Source organism: Protobothrops mucrosquamatus, unplaced genomic scaffold (assembly GCF_001527695.2).
Source record: "Protobothrops mucrosquamatus isolate PMUCROS unplaced genomic scaffold, P.Mucros_1.0 scaffold_134, whole genome shotgun sequence".
NCBI classification, from domain to species: Eukaryota; Metazoa; Chordata; class Lepidosauria; order Squamata; family Viperidae; genus Protobothrops; species Protobothrops mucrosquamatus.
Genome location: NW_015386210.1, coordinates 821,630 through 839,975, shown reverse-complemented (window position 1 = coordinate 839,975; position 18,346 = coordinate 821,630). Strand labels below are relative to the sequence as shown.

Genomic DNA, 18,346 nt, shown 5'->3' with positions numbered 1-18,346 from the left:
AAGCCATGACTGATTGCTTGGGCTGGAAGTGTTCCTTTAAGGTTTTCTTGAGGTCGGAGTACGATACCGTTTCCAGCGAGTCTGGGGAGATTAAACTCTCGGCGATCTCAAAGGCGTCTTGCCCACAAACGCACAACAATGTGGCAGCCTTTAAGCCTTCCTCTCGAATCTGGTTGATGCGAAAATACGTCTCGACTCTCGCCACGTAAGATTCCCACCTCTCGGGGTGAGAGACGTCGAATTCTTCTAAACGCCCAACTTTAGCCATGATCGATGGTAAAGTTTCTTCTTCTTCAGTCGCACGCACCCTCCAGCGATTTTGTACTGGCAGGATAACGCTGACTTCCACGCCGTTTTTTCCCCGGACTTCTTTGGGTGAGTCTTCTAGATTTTCTTAGCTGTAGAGACTGTATCCCACCTTCGTCACCAGTGTTAAGTCCTGGGAATAATGGCGCTTGAGACGAATCATCTCCAACAAGTCTTTATTGTTTGCTCCACTCTACGAACAACCAGAGCAGAGGCACGCAGGCCTCTATTTATACCCTCTGATCCCCGGGCAAGTTCAACCAATCATGAGGCGGGCTTTTCCCACCTTGCGCATGCGCACAAGGCTGGCGCCGCTCAGTCTGGTCCCAGGCAGCTTCTGCAATTGCCCGGGACTCTTGCAACGTCCCGAGCCTGCATCTTGCAGGCTCAGGACACAACAGATACCCTTAAACTAATACTTTGTTGAAGCAAAGTACAGCCATGGTATATCAGCGGAACTTTATATGGGCTTGATCAGAGTCATGTGTACTGACTATTATTTGCCATCAATTTGAATGTGATTTGTTAATTCTGAATACAACCACATAATTCTGAATACATAATTCTGAATACAACCACATTTCTACTAATAAGAGGGTGTGAACACTTATACAGACATTTTAGTTTTTTTAATCTTTCCTCTAAAAGATTTCAGTTTTTTTAACGGACTTGTACAGCATATATGTTATATTAAAATGGAAAGAATTCTGAAGTGATTTATTTTGATATGATTTTTTTACATCTCAAAAACCATGCAGACTTTCTATATTATGTGTGTATGTGTATGGAAAACTTTAAAAATCTTTGTACCTCAATAATGTCTGGGTTGACCCATCATCAACATCAAAATCAAGCAAACTAACTCATCTATTTAACAGATTTCTATGCTTATGCAATCAAAAGCCTCTTCATGGCTTACATAGAAAAAGTACAAGCCAAAACATGCAGAGTACAAAACAAAACCATCACTAAGAATACAAAAATAAAAAAAGACAAAGAAAAGTAAAAAATAGGTGTGGTGATATTCACATCAGAGGAAAATGATTTGGTTCTCAAAAGTTTCCATCTAAACACATGAAGTTTAAATTAATTTGGGTCAGAAGTTTAAATGTATGTATATTGTTTACAATACAAATTTAATTGTGCAATGAGAAATTTAAGATTTTTTTTCATAGCTAATTTAAACCATAATTATAGTTTGTTATATTAAATAGAATGACTTTGCATAAAGAGTTTTGCTTTGCACATAAACTAGTAAATTGTTGTGCAGGTTATGAGGTTTTGCTTGATAAAAAATACAGGAAACCAGAAGTTGCATTTAAGCTTTACGTTTTTATTCAGCTGAACAAAGACGGACTCCTCTAAAAGAGAGAAGCCCCGAATGACAAGAAATCCTTATATTTATTCTTTCTGATTACATAAGCAATCCACCCAGCAAAGCTGACAGACATACAATAAAGATTTCACCCAATAAGTCTGGCACACTGTAGATAAGAAGGGAAAAAGCAGAAGTAGCTAAAAATGTTCCCTTTTGGGTGTTTCCCTAAAGACATTGTATGTTCCTGGGTGGGTTAGGACATTGGGTGTTTTCCTTGCTGTCCTTTCATGACCCTCCATCCATGACTCTGCAAGTGCCCAAAGACAGCAGGGCCATCTGCACATATTCACAATTGATACTTCCTATGCTGTCTCCTAGTTTTCATAGCTAATTTAAACCATAATTATAGTTTATTACATTAAATAGAATGACTTTGCATAAAGAGTTTTGCATTGCACATAAACTAGTAAATTATATTTCTTTTTATGTTAATGATTTTTTTATATGATGGGACTTTGTTGGTATACTTGCTTAGAAACAGTGGGAAAATTAATGGAACCAATGCAGCATGATTCCATTTACTTTAGTGGGTAGAACTGATATACTGACACATACAGACCTGTAGGTTCTTTTTGATGTCATCATGGCTTATCCCCAAGTGCTGCTGACAAGCTCCAGTATTACAGAAACAGCCTGTGCGCATATGGATATTGTAGAGCCCAGCCAGTTTGTCCACCTTGTTTCAAGAGATCCCCCCCCATTCCCCAAAAAGAAAGACTCTTAATACAAGAATAAATAAAGGTTTTTTTCTATCATTAGAATATTCATGAAATATGAACAAAATCCTGTAATTCTAAATAGATTTTATAATTACTGTAGAGGATATAATTATAAAGTGTTTTTCCTTTAACATTACAATATCTGTGTAAAATAATGGCTGATGGTATTTAAATACTAACAAAGAAAACAAATGTTCAATAATGAGTAGAATGAGAAATACATTTTTAAACAGTAAAATATACTACCATTATCATCACCACTACACACACACACACACACACGTAAACAATGAATAAAAAGGAAAAAATACTAGATACATTATGCTAGTTAAAATAAACTAGAGAGAAAAGGAGGGAAGGGGAGAGAGAGAAGGATAATTAATAGAAAATAAAAGAGGAAAAATCCATATAACAGTCATTTGTATAGAATAAAATTAATTAAATCATTTAGCAAGACTACATAAAAATACATTGCTTCAGCTCTGTATATTTAGAAAGACTTTTCAAAACAATATCCTGAATTAGGACACTAAACTTCTTTGCTGTAACTAAAATTTTCATCTTTGCTGTGCACCAGGCTAAAGAGAGACAGAACTTTTCCAAGGATGATTAATTCCATGTTTTAGGAATATAGTTCAATATCATGTTAAGGTCTAATTTATTTCCAAAATTGCATTGACACAAGTAATGATCTGAAACCTAAATGAAGCTATAACTGGACTACTCACAGATCATATGTTAAACAGTCTTCAATTTTTTTATAATGCCAGTGCAAAAACATTTATTCTCCAATACATAATACCAAGGATAAAAGCCCTCTTGAATGTATTTGGGTAAATATTACAGGAAGAAGAAATGACATTGCTATAGGTATATACTACATGCCACTCAAGCAAGCAGAGGAAACTTCAAATGAACATTTTCTAATCAGCTAAGTAAAGTGTGCAGGTAACATCAATAGGAAGTAAACCCTGCAGCAAATTCAACAGGTTCTTGCTGTACCTAGCTGACAACTGTCATCTGAAAGGTAGAGGCGGGAAGAAGTGCTGGTTGTACGAATTATTGGAGAGTGATCATGTCATACTAGAATTCAATATAATACAGGCAAGGTAACTGGATGAAATCGAACAAATGTTTTAGACTTTAAGAGAGCTGACTTGAACAAGCTAAAAGAAGAACTAGGGAGGATTCCCTAGACAGAAATCCTAACAGGATAAAAAGTTCAGGATATTCGGGAAACTCTGAACAACGAGGTAATAAAGGCCCAAACAAAACTATACCACAGAGGGGGGAAAACCCCCAGAATCTCCAGATGAACCAGCATGTTGCATAAATAGTTCTCTGACACTCTGAAGGACAAAATGGATAATTATAAAAAATAGAAAGAGGAGCATACAACTAAAACAGAATACCAACAAGTAGCCTAAATATGCATGGATGGAGTCAAGAAGGTTAAGGGTCAGAATGAACTAAGACTTACAACAAATGTAAAAACTAAGCAAAAAATCCTTTCTTTTAACATATAAAGAACAAGAAGAAAGTCAAGGAAATGGACAGGCTGCTAATGGCAAGAAGGTGATGAGCAGCAGGGAGAAAGCTGAACTGATTTATTTATTCTTTGCATCTGTCTTCATACAAAAGGAAAAAATACTCCTACCTACCAAAAATAGCACCAAGGGAGACAGAACAGGAATGAAGGTCAAAATAGGTAAGAAATTGTTAAGAAAACACTTATCCATTCTAGATGAATTCGAATTACAGGTGCCAGATGGTTTACATCCCAGGATTCTAAAGGAGATGTGGCCTTGGAATCACTTCAGAGTTCCTGGAGCAGGGGGGATCTGCAAGAGGACTAGAAAAGAACTGATGTGTTTCCAATCTTCAAGAAGGAGAAAAGTGGATTCAGGAAACAATAGACCAATCAGCTTGACATCAATATCTGGGAAAATCTTGGAAATGATAATCAAGCAGTGGATTTGTGAACACCTAAACATGAACAAGGTGATTACTAAAAGCCAGCATGGATTTGTTAAAAACAGATCATGCCAGGCAAAACGTATTGCATTCTTTGCTGAAGTGGCTAAATTAATGGATCAGCGAAATGCAGTAGTTATAGCATATTTGAACTTCAGTAAGGCTTCTTGGTAAGTTAGAACAATGTGGGATAGATAGTTACTATCAGCAGATAGATTCATAGTTGTTTGACCAACCGCACTCAGCATGATATCCCCAATGGAAGCATATCTACATGGAGAGAAGTGTGTAGTGCGGTTCCTCAAGGTTCTGTCTTGGGCCCAGTGCTCTTCAAAATTTTCATAAATAATCTAAGATTAGTGGTTTTCAACCTTTTCTTCACCTCTGACCCTTTTAAATACCTTTTGTGGCTACGGACTATGGCCACAGACCCCCAAGATGTAACTCAAGATTTAAATCGTAACATTTATTTGAGCTTTCATGGACCCCTTGTGATGACATTGCAACCCCCCCCCCCGCAGTAATTCACGGACCACAGGTTGTGAACCACTGATCTAGATGAAGCCTATATGTTGCACTGGGCACTCCAAACATGGAGACATTTCTTAGAAGGGGGAGAAACCCCTTTTGAAATATGGGCTGACCATAAGAACTTAGAAGCTCTAAACAACCCCCCAGAGGTTATCACTCAAACAAGTTCTTTGGGCTCAATGCTTTAACCACTTCAATTTCATGCTGCAATATCTCCTGGGGGGAAAGACTTCATAGCTGATGCTTTGTCTAGGCTGCCACAATACAGCAGTTCAAAACCGGATGTAATCAGACCAGTCATCCTCTCCAAGCAATGCCCCAGTCACCACCAGGGCATAGGCCAAATTGAAAGCCCAAGTAGCTGAGGGCCTGAGGGGCGCCCTGAAAGCATCATTAGAGGAAGACAAGAAGGATGAATACATGATGCAGGATAGTTTAGCTTGGACGGGAACCAAATTGTATGTCCCAGAAAGTCAATGGCTAAAGTCTTACAAAAAAGCCACAACTCCAAAGTAGTGGGACACTTCGGCCTTATCAAAACCTTGCACTTAATTAAGTGGCAGTTTTGGTGGCCATCGCTAAAGAAGGACATATAAAGCTATGTGGCTAGCTGCCCTATCTGTGCATCGGCCAAAAGGTGACAAAGAAAAGCTCCAGGGCTCCTCAAACCAGTGGAGGAGCCTAAAACCCCCTGGAGGGACATTTCAATGGACTTCATAGAACTGCCTGAAAACTCAGGCAATACAGAGATTTGGTCATAACTGACTTGTTTTCCAAACAAGTGCACTTTATGTCCTGTCAGAAAATCCCCTCGACTTGCACTTGAGCAAGGTTGTTTGTGCATGGAGCTCCAGAGGGAATAATCTCGGATAGCGGAATTCAATTCACTTTGAGGTTTTGGCAAGAGTTTTAAAAACTTTTGGGGACCACGCAAGGGCTTAGCTCAGTGGTGGTGAACCTTTTAGACACCGAGTGCCCAAACTGCAACCCAAAACCCACTTATGTATCGTCGGGTGCCGGGTGAGCATGGCCCATTGGGTGGGAGTGGCCAAGAGTGGGTGTGGCCCATTGGGTGGGCATGGCCCATTGGGTGGGCGTGGCCCATTGGGTGGGCATGGCTGCAGTGGTAATGGCAGACTGGGTGGGATTAAAAAGTTCAATCAATCAATTCCAACTCTTTTTTTTCCCCGGGAGAAGTTGAAATTGATTGATTGATTGAACCTTTTTTTTTTGCACATGGCGGCGGAGGCTTAAAGTGAAAAGGTTTTATAAAACCCAGCTGAAGGCCTAGGACTGAGGCGAGAACGCGCGTGCCTACAGAGAGGACGCTGCGTGCCACCTGTGGCACGCGTACCATAGGTTCGCCACCACAGGCTTAGCTTCTTGCATCATCTGGAAACAAATGATGCCTGTGAATGTACAAATGTTGTCCTGGAGCAGTATCTCCGATGTTATATTAATTATCCGCAGGACAATTGGGCGCATCTATCATCATTCACTGAGATTGCTTACAACAACTCAGTGCACAGTAGCACTGGGTTTAAAGTGGCCATGGGGCAGAACTTTGTATCTACTCCTGAATAGCCCCAGCAATTATGATTATGATTTTTCTGTGTATTTCTCCCTCCCTTCCCTTTTCTCTTTTCTCTAAAGGACTGACATCTCTGTCAAGTGTGGCAGAATGTCAGGTCTGCCATCATTGGCTTGGCACCTCACTGGCATCCTGCCATCAAAGGCTAGGAGGGGGAAGGGGGACATCAGGGGAACAAATGGGCAAACAGCCTGGACCAAGCATTAGCTAAAAAGTCTTTCACCCCAGGAGATATTGCACATGAAATTGAAACGGTTAAAGTATTGAGCCGAAAGAATTTGTCTGAGTGATAAACTCGGGGGCGGGGGATTAGAGCTTCTAAATTCTTATGATCAGTCCATATTTCAACAGGGGTTTCCCCCCACCCTTCTAAGAAATGTCTCTAAGTTAGGAGTGCCCAGTGCATCACATAGGCTTCCTTTTCCCAAACGCCCACCTGCATTCAGTGTCAGTAAGCTTTTTGGAAGTATATAAGCTCATAGTTGCAGGACTCCCTGCTCATTTTTCTGCAGGAGCACTGCCTCCACTGCAACATTACTGGCATCTGCTTGAATGACAAAGGAGGCATTGGGGTCTGGGTGTTTCAGCACTGGCTCAGTTGTGAACAGGTGCTTAAGTTTTTTGAATGCCACTTGGCATTCTATTGTCCATTTCAATGGATGGATGGGCTTGGTTTCCTCTCCCCCTTCACCTTTAGCAGGTTGGTTTTGGGGAGGGATATTTGGGCAAATAATTGGATGACTGGCAGTAAAAGTTCGCAAATCCCAGGAAGCTTTGTAGCTTGTAAAAGTCCACCTAGGTTTTTTGAGAATACTGCGATGTTTGGGATTCTTTCTCAGGTTGCACAGTCTTGGGTGCTGGCAAAACTCCGAGCTCTCCTGCTCATCAAGCTGTTGTTCCCCCCTCCCAATCAACCTAACTGACATGTTCCCCCATGCCCCCTCCCCACACCTAGCCTTTGATGGCAGGATGCCAGCAAGGCGCCAAGCCAATGATGGCAGACCTGACAGTGACACTCTGGGCAGGACAATACATACAATTCCACGTCATGATAGATGCGTGGCCACAAAAACACTTACCCCACCAAATGGAGCACCTTAAACAGGCCAAGGTGTCCTGCAGCTGGGTTGTCATGGCACTGGCATAGGATCAGGCCTCCAGAGGACTCCTCAAGCACATAAATCCTTTCTGGAAATGTAGCAAATCATCAATGGAGTGTGACCCGATGGGGTCCTGACAGAGTCCAATTCTGCGTAATGAGCTGCAACAAAGGGATCCTTACACTGCATCATCCGGATCTGTTCCTTAAGGTCGACAGGCAACTGACTGGCTGCAAACTTTTCCACTGGAATCACCAACTGAAGTGACACCTTGTCCTTGAAACAGATATATGTGGGTTTCCGCAACAGCACGTCAGTCCTACGGCTTCCAGGACTATAGGTCACTCGAAAGGCACACTGGGAAAATAGAGAGGCCATCAGATCTGGCATTGGTTGAGTCTCCAGCCTGTCTTCAGGTGTTCAAGATTCCAGTGATCCATCAGTACCTTGATCTGGTAGTGAGGCCCTTCTAGGTAGTGCCTCCAGACTTGAAAGGCCACCTTGACTGCCAGCAATTCTTTATCCCAGATCCTATAATTATGCTCTGTGGGATTGTGCTTGCATGAATAATTGGTGGAAGAGTTACCTGGAGTCCAAAGAGGCTTGTAGCAACACTGTTCTGAAGGTGGTGTCCAAAGCATAGGTCTCAACTACAAATAGTCGCAATAAATCAGGATGGTGAAGGATGGGATCTCTAGCAAAGACCAATTTCAGGATCTCTAAGGCTTTTTGCTCAGCTGAACTCCACATAAACTCACCCCATTTTGCAGCAACTGAGTCAAGGGGGTGGTGATGATGACAAACTATGGAATGAAAGTTTGATAGTAGTTGGAAAACTGCAGGAGCCACTGAACATCTTTCATTCGGCGCAGGAGCTGCCAACACGGTAAGGCCTCAGTTTTCTCAGGTTCCATGGTGATGCCAGCAAGTGAAATCCAATGCCCCCAAAAGTCTACCATGATCTGTGCAAACTGGCACTTTTCACACTTAGAGAAGGTTTTCTCACAAGCATTGCAGTACAGTTCGCTCATGCGTCCAATGTTCCTTGGTAACGATGAATACACCAGAATGTCATCCAGGTAAATAACCATAAATGGGTCCAATAAATCCCGGAACATGACATTTATGATATGCATAAACATGGCAGGGGGATTCGTAAGCCGGAATGTCATTCGAGTATACTCAAAGTGACAGTATTGGGTTCAGGAGGCCATTTTTCATTTGCCCTCCTTCTGGATTCACACTAGATTATATGCGCCTCACAAGTCCAACTTTGTGAAGATGCTCGCCACCATCACTGCTCCATTAGCTCCAGAATGAGTGGAAGTGGATACTGGTTCTTTACAGTGATGGCATTGAGCTTGTGGTAATCACAGAAAAGTCTCACCTTTGACTTCTTTTTGATGAAGAGGTTGGGAGCTGCTAAATGGGATGCTGGGTGAATGAATCCCTTTCACAAGTTCTTGTCAACAAAATCCTAGCATCATCAGTCCTTTTTGGAGTGGTGAGCCATGGTCTGGCACCCCCCACTTGCATGAGTTCCTTAGGTGGTTGAGGCTCCTTTCAGGTCTTTGCTGGCATAGACGTTTCTATCCCCATTTCCATGCCCTCTGTTACTGGAGCTGCCCATCAATACCAAGACAGAGATATAAGAGTGCCTGTAAGGTACTGGGGCAGTCCTCCAGGCCAACTCATCCAGAAGCTCTGAGGACAGACTCTCGTGGAATTGGTCCATGAGGGTCTCCTCATTCCACCACAGGTCCTGGCTTATCAGCCAGAAATCAATGATGTAGTCCATAATTGGCCATTGCCCCTGCTTTAGCTTGTGAAAACACTAATTCACTGTCTGGGGTCCTTGAACATGGTCTTCAATTTAATACAAAATCCCGCCTAATCATCCAGGAGAGGGATCTGCTCTGTGATCAGCAAGGTTGGCCACTGTGCCGGCCAGGAGGCTGATGACAAACCCCACCTGTTCCCAATCCATCTGGAAGTTATCCAGCCACAAATCATAAAGAGCTGGAACTGTCCCCAAAATGTGGGATACTGCTCCAAAGTCCCATCAAATTTGTCTGGCATAGATACCAGGCATTTCTTCTTCTTTTTTAAACAAATTTTATTGGTTTTTTAATTCTTAAAACAAAATATTCAGGACACACCATGGTGCTGGGGTAATCAAACATCCTAGAACAAAACATATATACATAGTACAATCGATACATCAAATGTTACCTCTCTTTTTACCTCAAATAGCATAGTGTAATTTAAAATATCCAATTCTAGCTTAAATTTTAAAGCTTTATAAATTTACAATACCGTAATCAAATTAGCTTTAAATAAAGACATTTTCAATTCAGATATCCCTTCCAAATATGTTCTCAAAATCTTATTTATTTCTTCTTCCACTAATCTCCACTATTTAAAATAAAATATTAATCTATCCTATACCTATCTAATCCATCAATTAATCAATCTCTTTAAGCTGACAAGATAGTATCAGACCTTAAATCATTTCAATCCATTAAACAGAATTCAAATCTCATCCAGTTAATTATCATAACTAATAATATCCATGTCATCAAAGAATCACATCATCTTATTAAATTTCAATTAATTAATAATTCAATTCAAATCTAAAACATCTCTTCAATTTTCTTCATTCCATTACATAATAATTTTCATATAAATGAACATTCTAAAAAATACATTCTTAATATTCTAGATTACCTTTAATCCATTACATAAAAATATCTCATTTTTAAACAAAAATATTGATCTATCCTAGACATATCTAAATGTGTATATCTATCTATCTATTCTATACATGTCTAATCCATCAATTAATCAATCTCTTTAAGCTGACAGAATAGTATCAGACCTTAAATCATTTCAATCCATTGAGCAGAATTCAAATTTCATCCAGTTAGTTATCATAACTAATAACATCCATGTTATAAAACAAACAAGTCATCTTATTTGATTAACATTCAATTAATTATTAATTCAATCCAAGTCCAAAACATCTCTTTCCTGGTCCTCAAAGCCATAGGTGGACTGCTTATAGGGCAAGATAAAATTCTCTTTATTCTCAGTTAAGTCCTCTTCTTGTATAATCTGTTTTGTAGAGTAGTCAGGTGTAATCTGAGAGTCAGTTTTAAGGTTTAAAGTAGGAATTCTGGCTCTTAATTCTGTAGTAAACTCTTTTATTGTAGTACATATTTCTTCTTTAGCCTCATAGATCTTTTCCAGTATAAGTTTACAGTTTAAATGTGATTGAGGCTTCTTCATTTTAACAATAGTTGAAGAGAAATCCTTTTTTTCTTTTTCTTTTTTTCTTTTTTAGTGGAGGCTACAGTTGAAAAGTATCCACCCCCCCCAAATCCCACAGCTGGCTCAAATTATCTTTTCGCTTGAAAAATAGTTTGAAGGCCAAAACCATCTTCTCTCCAAATAGTCAACAATTCCAATATTAACTTTTGGCCAGTAGATGTCCTCAGTAGGCTAAAAAGACTTTTTCAAATGTCATTTTTTCCTTTTTTCTATTTTTTAAAGAAAAAATGGAAAAAGAAATACTCTACCAATATAATACCGCTCCAAAAAAACAACAAAATTTTTTTCTTTATCTCAACGTGAATAGAGATAAAATAAAGTCTTTTAAAAGGTTTTAATCTGTCCTTTTGTAAAACGCCTTTGTTCCCACACATACAAAAGCCGCTTTTTCCAGACGGGGAAATAATTCCAACGAAGCTTTTGCAGGCAAAAAAACATAGGGTGAAGAGAGGAACAAAAAGGGTCTCACCCAGATCATCCGCGGTGGGTCTATTGCGCTTAGGTGTCAGTGTGACTTTCAGCTGGTGCAGCAGGGTGATCTGCCATCTTGCAGGCCGATCTTTGCTTCATCAGCCCTAAGGAGATAGCTGGAGACACGGGGGAAGCTGCCGCCCTCCCCTATCTACCAGCAAGCCTCCTCCTCGGGGGTCTACCGGCGAAGAAAACTCCAGACAGTGCGGAGACAAATCTCCAAGCATGTCCGGCATCGCCACGTACCGGAACCAGAAATCGATACCAGGCATTTCTGATGAGGATGAACTGGGACTGCTGCTTGCATCTGGGCCAACTGTGAGAAGAGCAGGACCACTTCCTGGGCAAGCTGTGCATTATCTGCCAGTAACTGCTCCATCCTTTTGAAGAACAGGCTTCTCTGGGAGGGGGTGAATGTAAGCTGGAACAACATGTGTGACTGCACTCACACACAGACACACAGCTTTAGATTAAATAAAGAGCTGCCCAAGCCTAAATATACAGTCCCCAGTAGTCCTTCAATAACTAAAGCCCACAGACCCCCTCTAAGTTCCACCAGAGGTTCTAAGGAGCTAGCAAGAGGAGCGGTCTGAATTCCTGAAGGCAGGCAGATGCCAGAACAAATGCATTCAACAAGGCAAGAGTTCCAAAGGCTTGAATTAGTCCACGGGGCAAGGCAAAACATGATAAGCAGGAATCAAAGAGCAAGGAATCCACACATTGTTCCAGCAACGCCCATCTCATTGGGCCGGATCAAATAGGTAATGTCAGTACAGCCTCTCACAATGGGCGAGGCTACCTTCTCGCAAGTAACCTGGCTGACCAGGGTTGTTCCCATTGCATCTCCGCCCTGCTTTTGTTCTTTGCGTGAAGCCTCCAGACTAACTTGCTGCAGCTGTGGCTCCCTCTGCTCAGGCTCAGCCTGCAGTCCTTCATTCAGGCTGTAGCTGCTCCATCTAGTGCCCAAACAGCAACCCAAAACCCACTTATGTATCGTCGGGTGCTGGGTGGGCATGGCCCATTGGGTGGATGTGGCCAATTGGGTAAGCGTGGCCCATTGGGTGGGCATGGCTGCGGTGGTAAGGGCAGACTGGGTGGGACTAAAAAGTTTAATCAATCAATTACAACTTTTTGAGATCTTAAAACTGACTGATTGATTGAACTTTTTTTTGCAGCGGAGGCGGAGGCCTAAAGCGAAAAGGTTTTATAAAACCCAGCTGAAGGCCCAGGACTGGGGTGATGGCGCACGTGCCCACAGAGAGGGCTTTGCGTGCCACCTGTGGCACGTGTGCCATAGATTCGCCACCACGGACCTAGAAGAAGCAAAGTTATAATCAGAAGCTAACACAGGTTTGTCAAAAAAGGATCATGCCAAACAAATCTTATTTTATTCTTTGACAAAATGACTAAATTAGTGGACTAGTGAAATGTTGTGGACATAGTATACTTAGTTCAGAAGGTATTTTAAAAAGCAGTCCACAGAAAAATGTGGGATAGACAGCATCACCACCAGATGGATTCGCAACTGGCTGACAAACCAGACTCAATGTGCAGTACTTAATGGAACTACATTTACAAGGAGGGAAGTAAGCAGTAGGGTATCCCAAGGATCTGCCTTAGGTCCAATACTCTTCAACATTTTCATAAATGATTTAAATGAGGGGATAGAAGGGGACTCATCAAATTTGCAGATGATGCCAAGCTGGCAGGAATAGTCAACACCTCAGAAGATAGGTTAGTGCCAGGCTGCATTAACAGAGGGATAGAATCAAGATCATGTGAAGTGTTAGTACCACTTTATAATGTCTTTGTAAAACCACGCTTGGAATACTGTATCCAGTTTTGGTCACAATATAAAAAAATGTTGAGACTTTAGAACAGGGGCATCGAACTGCCGGGCCGCAAGCCAGATGCCATCCCAATACGTTGTGCGACATCACGTGACATCACAAGTTTGACATGTCTGCTCTAGAAAGAGCGCAGAGAAGGGGCGTTGTCTTACCTGAGCGCCTTTTCTCAGTACAGAGATGGAGAGTCCACCAATAGGTTTTCTCTGTCTGCCTGTTCTTGAGACCAAGTAGCCAAACTTGACACGCCCCCTCTTGCTAGGAGATCCAGTCTTGATGAGGGCGAAAGCGGCTGATGCTGTACGAGGTGTTGGCTCTCAACCCCTTAATACCGGCCTAACTGACCTAAGGGTGGGTGTGAGAAAAGGCATTCAGGTAAGACAACACCCCTTCTCCAGAACAGGAGATGGAGAATCCACCAATGGGACATACCAAAGCCTCATTGTCCCGATGGGTGGGAAACAGATAAGGCCGGATCTACGTTCCCGGAGACCACCTGCTGGAGGACCCTCCGACCAAAGGAGGCGTCCGTGGAAGCGAAGCGGTCAATCCTATAATGGCGTACAAATGGAGAGGGCAAGGACCATGTCACAGCCCTGCAAATCTCCTCGATGGATGCCTGAGTGGCCCATGCCGCAGATGTCGCAGCGCTGCGAGTGGAATGGGCTGTGACATGACTTGGAGCCGACAGGGAAGAAGACTGGTACACCTCCGTGATACAGGTCCTGATCCACCTGCCAATAGTGCCAGCGGACACCTTCTGTCCCAGGGAAGCCGGACGGAAGGAAATGAAGAGAGCCTCAGATCTGCGAAAAGGCTCCGTGCGCTTGATGTAACGCCGCAGGGCTCTGCGGATGTCCAGCGTGTGACACTGCTGCTCCAAGTCATGGGAAGGAATGGGACAAAAATTTGGCAAAATGACTTCCTGTGCCCTATGGAAGAGTGAGTTGACCTTGGGCACAAAGGCGGGATCCAACCGAAGGACCACCTGGTCTCGGTGCAAGATGCAAAGATCATTCCTGATTGAGAGAGCAGCCAGTTCGGAGATACGCTTGGCTGACGTGATGGCGATTAAGAATGCAACCTTAAGAGATAAGGCCCGCAATGGTGTAGTAGCAATGGGCTCAAAGGGCGATTTCGTGAGCGCGCGAAGCACACGAGGCAGTTCCCAAGAGGGATACCTGTATATCACGGGAGGCCTAGTGTTGCATGCAAAGGCGCGTATCCTAGGATGATGAGCTAAAAAAACTGAATCTGCACAAGTGAGCATCGATAGGGCTGCCACCTGCCTACGAATGGTCGCAGGGGCCAGGCCTCTGTCCAGACCATCCAGAAGGTAGTCTATGATCTGAGGGATAGTTAGTTGGTAGACATCTAGTTGTCGCCTCCTGCACCAATGGCAAAAAATTTTCCAGGTAGAATCATAAATGCGATTGGTCGCCGGGCGACAAGAGGCCTGAATCATGGTAATTGCCCATGGTGAGAATAACTCTTGCATCATGATGCTGCGCTCAAGCGCCAGACGGTCAACTGCAACCACTGAGGGTCCAGGTGTTGGAGGACCCCCTGGTGCAAGGACACGTGATGCGGGGGAATCTTCCACGGAGGAGACCGGGAGAGATTCATCAGGTCGTCAAACCAGGGCCTCTGTGGCCAGTACGGGGCCACGAGGATCACTTCCGCCTGCACTTGGAACAGTTTGCGTATGGTCGCCAGAATGAGCGGGAGGGGAGGGAAGGCAGAAAGTAGACCTTGCGGCCATGGAGTCCACAGGGCGTCGGTCCCCTCCGCCCCTGGAAGATAATAATAATTTTTATTTTGCGGTCACAGACCAAAATGCAAGTACAACAAAAGAAAACACAAGAAAAATATATCACAAACAATTAAACACCAAAAGCCTTGGCTAAAGGGAATTACAACATTGTCCTCTGGTAGTTACAGCTCTTAAAAGAAATTTAGAAACCTGAGAAGTAATATAGGAGGAGCCATCCCCTAGACAATATAAAACCAAATTACTAACATTAGAACCAGAGGGATCAATTCCAAGGAGAGACAATAATTTAATTCTGCCTGTGTTATACGTAGGGCAGTATGATAAGACATGCTCCACAGTTTCAACTTCGGCCCTATCACAGGGGCATAGTCGCTCACTAAACAGGAGCCTCTTAAATCGCCCATCGAGTAGTGCTGAGGGCAAGACATTGAAACGGGCCAGGGAAAAGACTCTTCTATACTTGGGGATGGTTAGAGTATAGAAATATGAAGCCATCCTCAATCCATAATTATTAGAATGGCTGAAGATCAAAGGGGAGCAGGTTTTGTTGGCTCTGGCTCTTAAATATGGAAGATAATAACGGGAGAAGTACCTGGGGAGTTGGGCATTGCTCGACGATGCAAACAGGTTGAGAACCGGATGGCCGAACCTGTGGGAGATTTCGGAAAAAAGATCTGGATGCAATCCCCATTCTGAGGGGTCTACCGTAGAGTGACTCTGAAAGTCTGCCTGCTGTTTCTTGACTCCCGAAATGTGTTCGGCCCTGAGAGAGGCCACGTTGGACTCTGCCCAGGAACCTAGCAGCAGTGCCTCGGACATAAGGGACTTGGACCTGGTGCCCCCCTGCCTGTTCACGTGGGCCTTGGACGCCACGTTGTCCGTGAGGATCAATACGTGACGGCCCCTGATCCAGTGTCGGAATTGACGAAGAGCTAAGTGAATGGCCCTGAGTTCCAGCCAATTGATGTTGTGTCTCAAGTCTGCGCGGGACCAACGGCCCCACGCAATCTGAGACTGTAGATGGGTTCCCCAACCGAATAGACTGGCATCCGTCGTAATGGTGAGGCGGTCCGGCTCCTTGAAAGGTGACACCTTGGTGAGAACCACCAGCATAGAGACCTGAGGGTGTGGACCAGGAGCCTCACCTGGCGGTTGGATGCGCTGGCATTCACTCGTTGGAATGGCAGGAGGAACCATTGGAGATCCCGCAAGTGGAGTCTGACCCAGGGGACTATGGCTATGCAGGAGACCATCTTTCCCAGAAGCTGGGAGAGTAAAACCAGTGGAACGGTGCGGTCCTTGTACACCCGACGAGCCAGGTCCCTGATGCTGACCAACCGCTCCTGGGAGAGATAGACCATGCAGTTTGTGGTGTCTATGATGGCTCCCAGGTGCAGAAGCCTGGATGAGGGACCGTCTGGTTTTTTTGGAAGTTCACCGAGAATCCGTGCTGTTGGAGGACCTGAATAGTTAGTTCCACGTCCGACTGGGCCGCCCAGAAGGAGGACGCTTGGATCAAGATGTTGTCCAGGTAACAATGGACACGTACCGGTACCTTCCGTAGGTGGGCAGCTAGCACAGCCAGGAACTTGGTGAACACCCTGGGTGCGGAGGAGAGGCCAAACGGAAGGGCTTTGTACTGGAAGTGACGGCCCCTGTAACAGAATCTGAGGAACCGCCGGTGATCTGGATGGATAGGAATGTGGAGATACGCTTCCGTGAGGTCTATTGATGCCAGGAAGTCTCCTTGCCTGATGCCTCCTAGGATGGAATGGAGTGATTGCATTTTGAACTTTTTGAATGTGATGTAATAGTTCAGACTCTTGAGATCTAGAATTGCCCTCCATCCTCCCGAGGTGTTGGGGACCACAAAGAGGATGGAGTAGAATCCCCTTCCCCTGTGGTCCGGCGGAACCGGTTCTGTGGCCTGAATCTCTAGAAGATGTTGAATGGCCTCCTGCACAAGTTCCTGTTTGTTTGGATCCCGAGAAGTGGGACAGGTGATAAAACGACCCGGAGGGTTGGCCAGAAACTCCAGGGACAGTCCAAACTGGATTGTTTGTAAGACCCAGGCATCCGTGGATGTGAGTTCCCACTGATGGAAGAAGTGGGCAAGCCTTCCCCCTATGGAAAGTGCGGTGTAAAAGTCACTTGGACCTCCTGTAGGGACATCCTGCCCCTCGAAATGGCCTCTTGGATTGGTTCTGCTGCCTGGGCCAAAAGGCCGACCGGTCATATGGCCTGTCCTGCCTGGGTGTGTACGAACGGGAGGGCTGGGTGGCTGTCGCACCTGCTGCCGGCTGAAAGGACTGCCTGCGGAAATACGGAGTGGTACGTTTGTCGGCTCGTTTATTGAGATGAGCCATGACCTTCTGCTTGTCCTTGTTCTCCACAAGGTACAGAGTCAGAGCCTCCCCAAAGAGATTGTTGCCCAGATATGGAGCAGTTGCAAGACGCCATTTGGCCTTGGCGTCAGCCTGCCAGTGTTTCAACCATAGCATCCTCCTACCTGTAATGTTGGAGGCTAGAGACCTGGAAGCAAAGGTGGCCGACTGAATCGTCGCATCCGCAGCATACTCAGTTGCCGCCACCATTTTGCTTAGGTCTTGGTGTGTCCGAATGTCCTCCGAAGGGACTCTGGCCTGAAGCTGCCGAAGCCATAAAAGTGTGGATCGGACAAAGAAGGACGCACAAGTGGCTGTTTTAATTGCCCAAGCCACTGATTGATGGGTCTTTCGGAAAGTTTGCTCCCATTTCCTGTCGTCCGCCTTAAGCACCTCAGACATGTCCCCAGCGACCGCAGTCTGGGACACCAGTGGGGTCCATGCCTCGTCCACCTTGGGGACCTCTAGGGTGTCACTTAAGTCAGTAGAGGTACTAAAAGTCCTCTTATCTGTCCCATTTATGGACGGAAATGAGGAAGGGGAGACCCATTGCTTTTTAATCCCCTTGAGAAATATAGAAGGACAGAGAACGTGGTGCTGAGCTGTCACCGTTTCAAAGAATATCGGATTTGGACTGGAATCCGATGTGGCCTGCGGCTGAGGGAACTGATCTGACCCAATGTTTGCTGTTGAGGTGGCCTTGCGAAGCAAGGGAAGAAACAGAGCTGGTGTTGTGGCTCTGTCTTGTGAGCCCCTCTTATCGGAGGAAGAAGGCTCCGAACATGAAGGAGAGGAGATGGCTAGGCCTCCCTCTCCAGGACCCTCCTCTTTGGCAATGCCTCAGGTGTCTCCCGACGGAGAAGAGATTGACCAGGAGCCGGGTGGTTCTGAGATTGGCCAGGAGCCAGGTGGTTCTGAGATTGGCCAGGAGCCAGGTGTGT

The 18,346-nt window shown here is 44.4% G+C and overlaps 1 protein-coding gene across 1 annotated transcript in view; it reads right to left on the bottom strand.

Annotated features, from left to right (window-relative positions):
- Positions 1-18,346, bottom strand: part of MOCOS (molybdenum cofactor sulfurase) — a 197,094-nt gene that overhangs the window by 77,985 nt on the left and 100,763 nt on the right. The window contains exon 7 of the mRNA XM_015818230.1: positions 2,244-2,360. Within this exon, the coding sequence (XP_015673716.1) occupies positions 2,244-2,360 (117 nt within the window). The remainder of the gene's footprint in view (positions 1-2,243; positions 2,361-18,346) is intronic.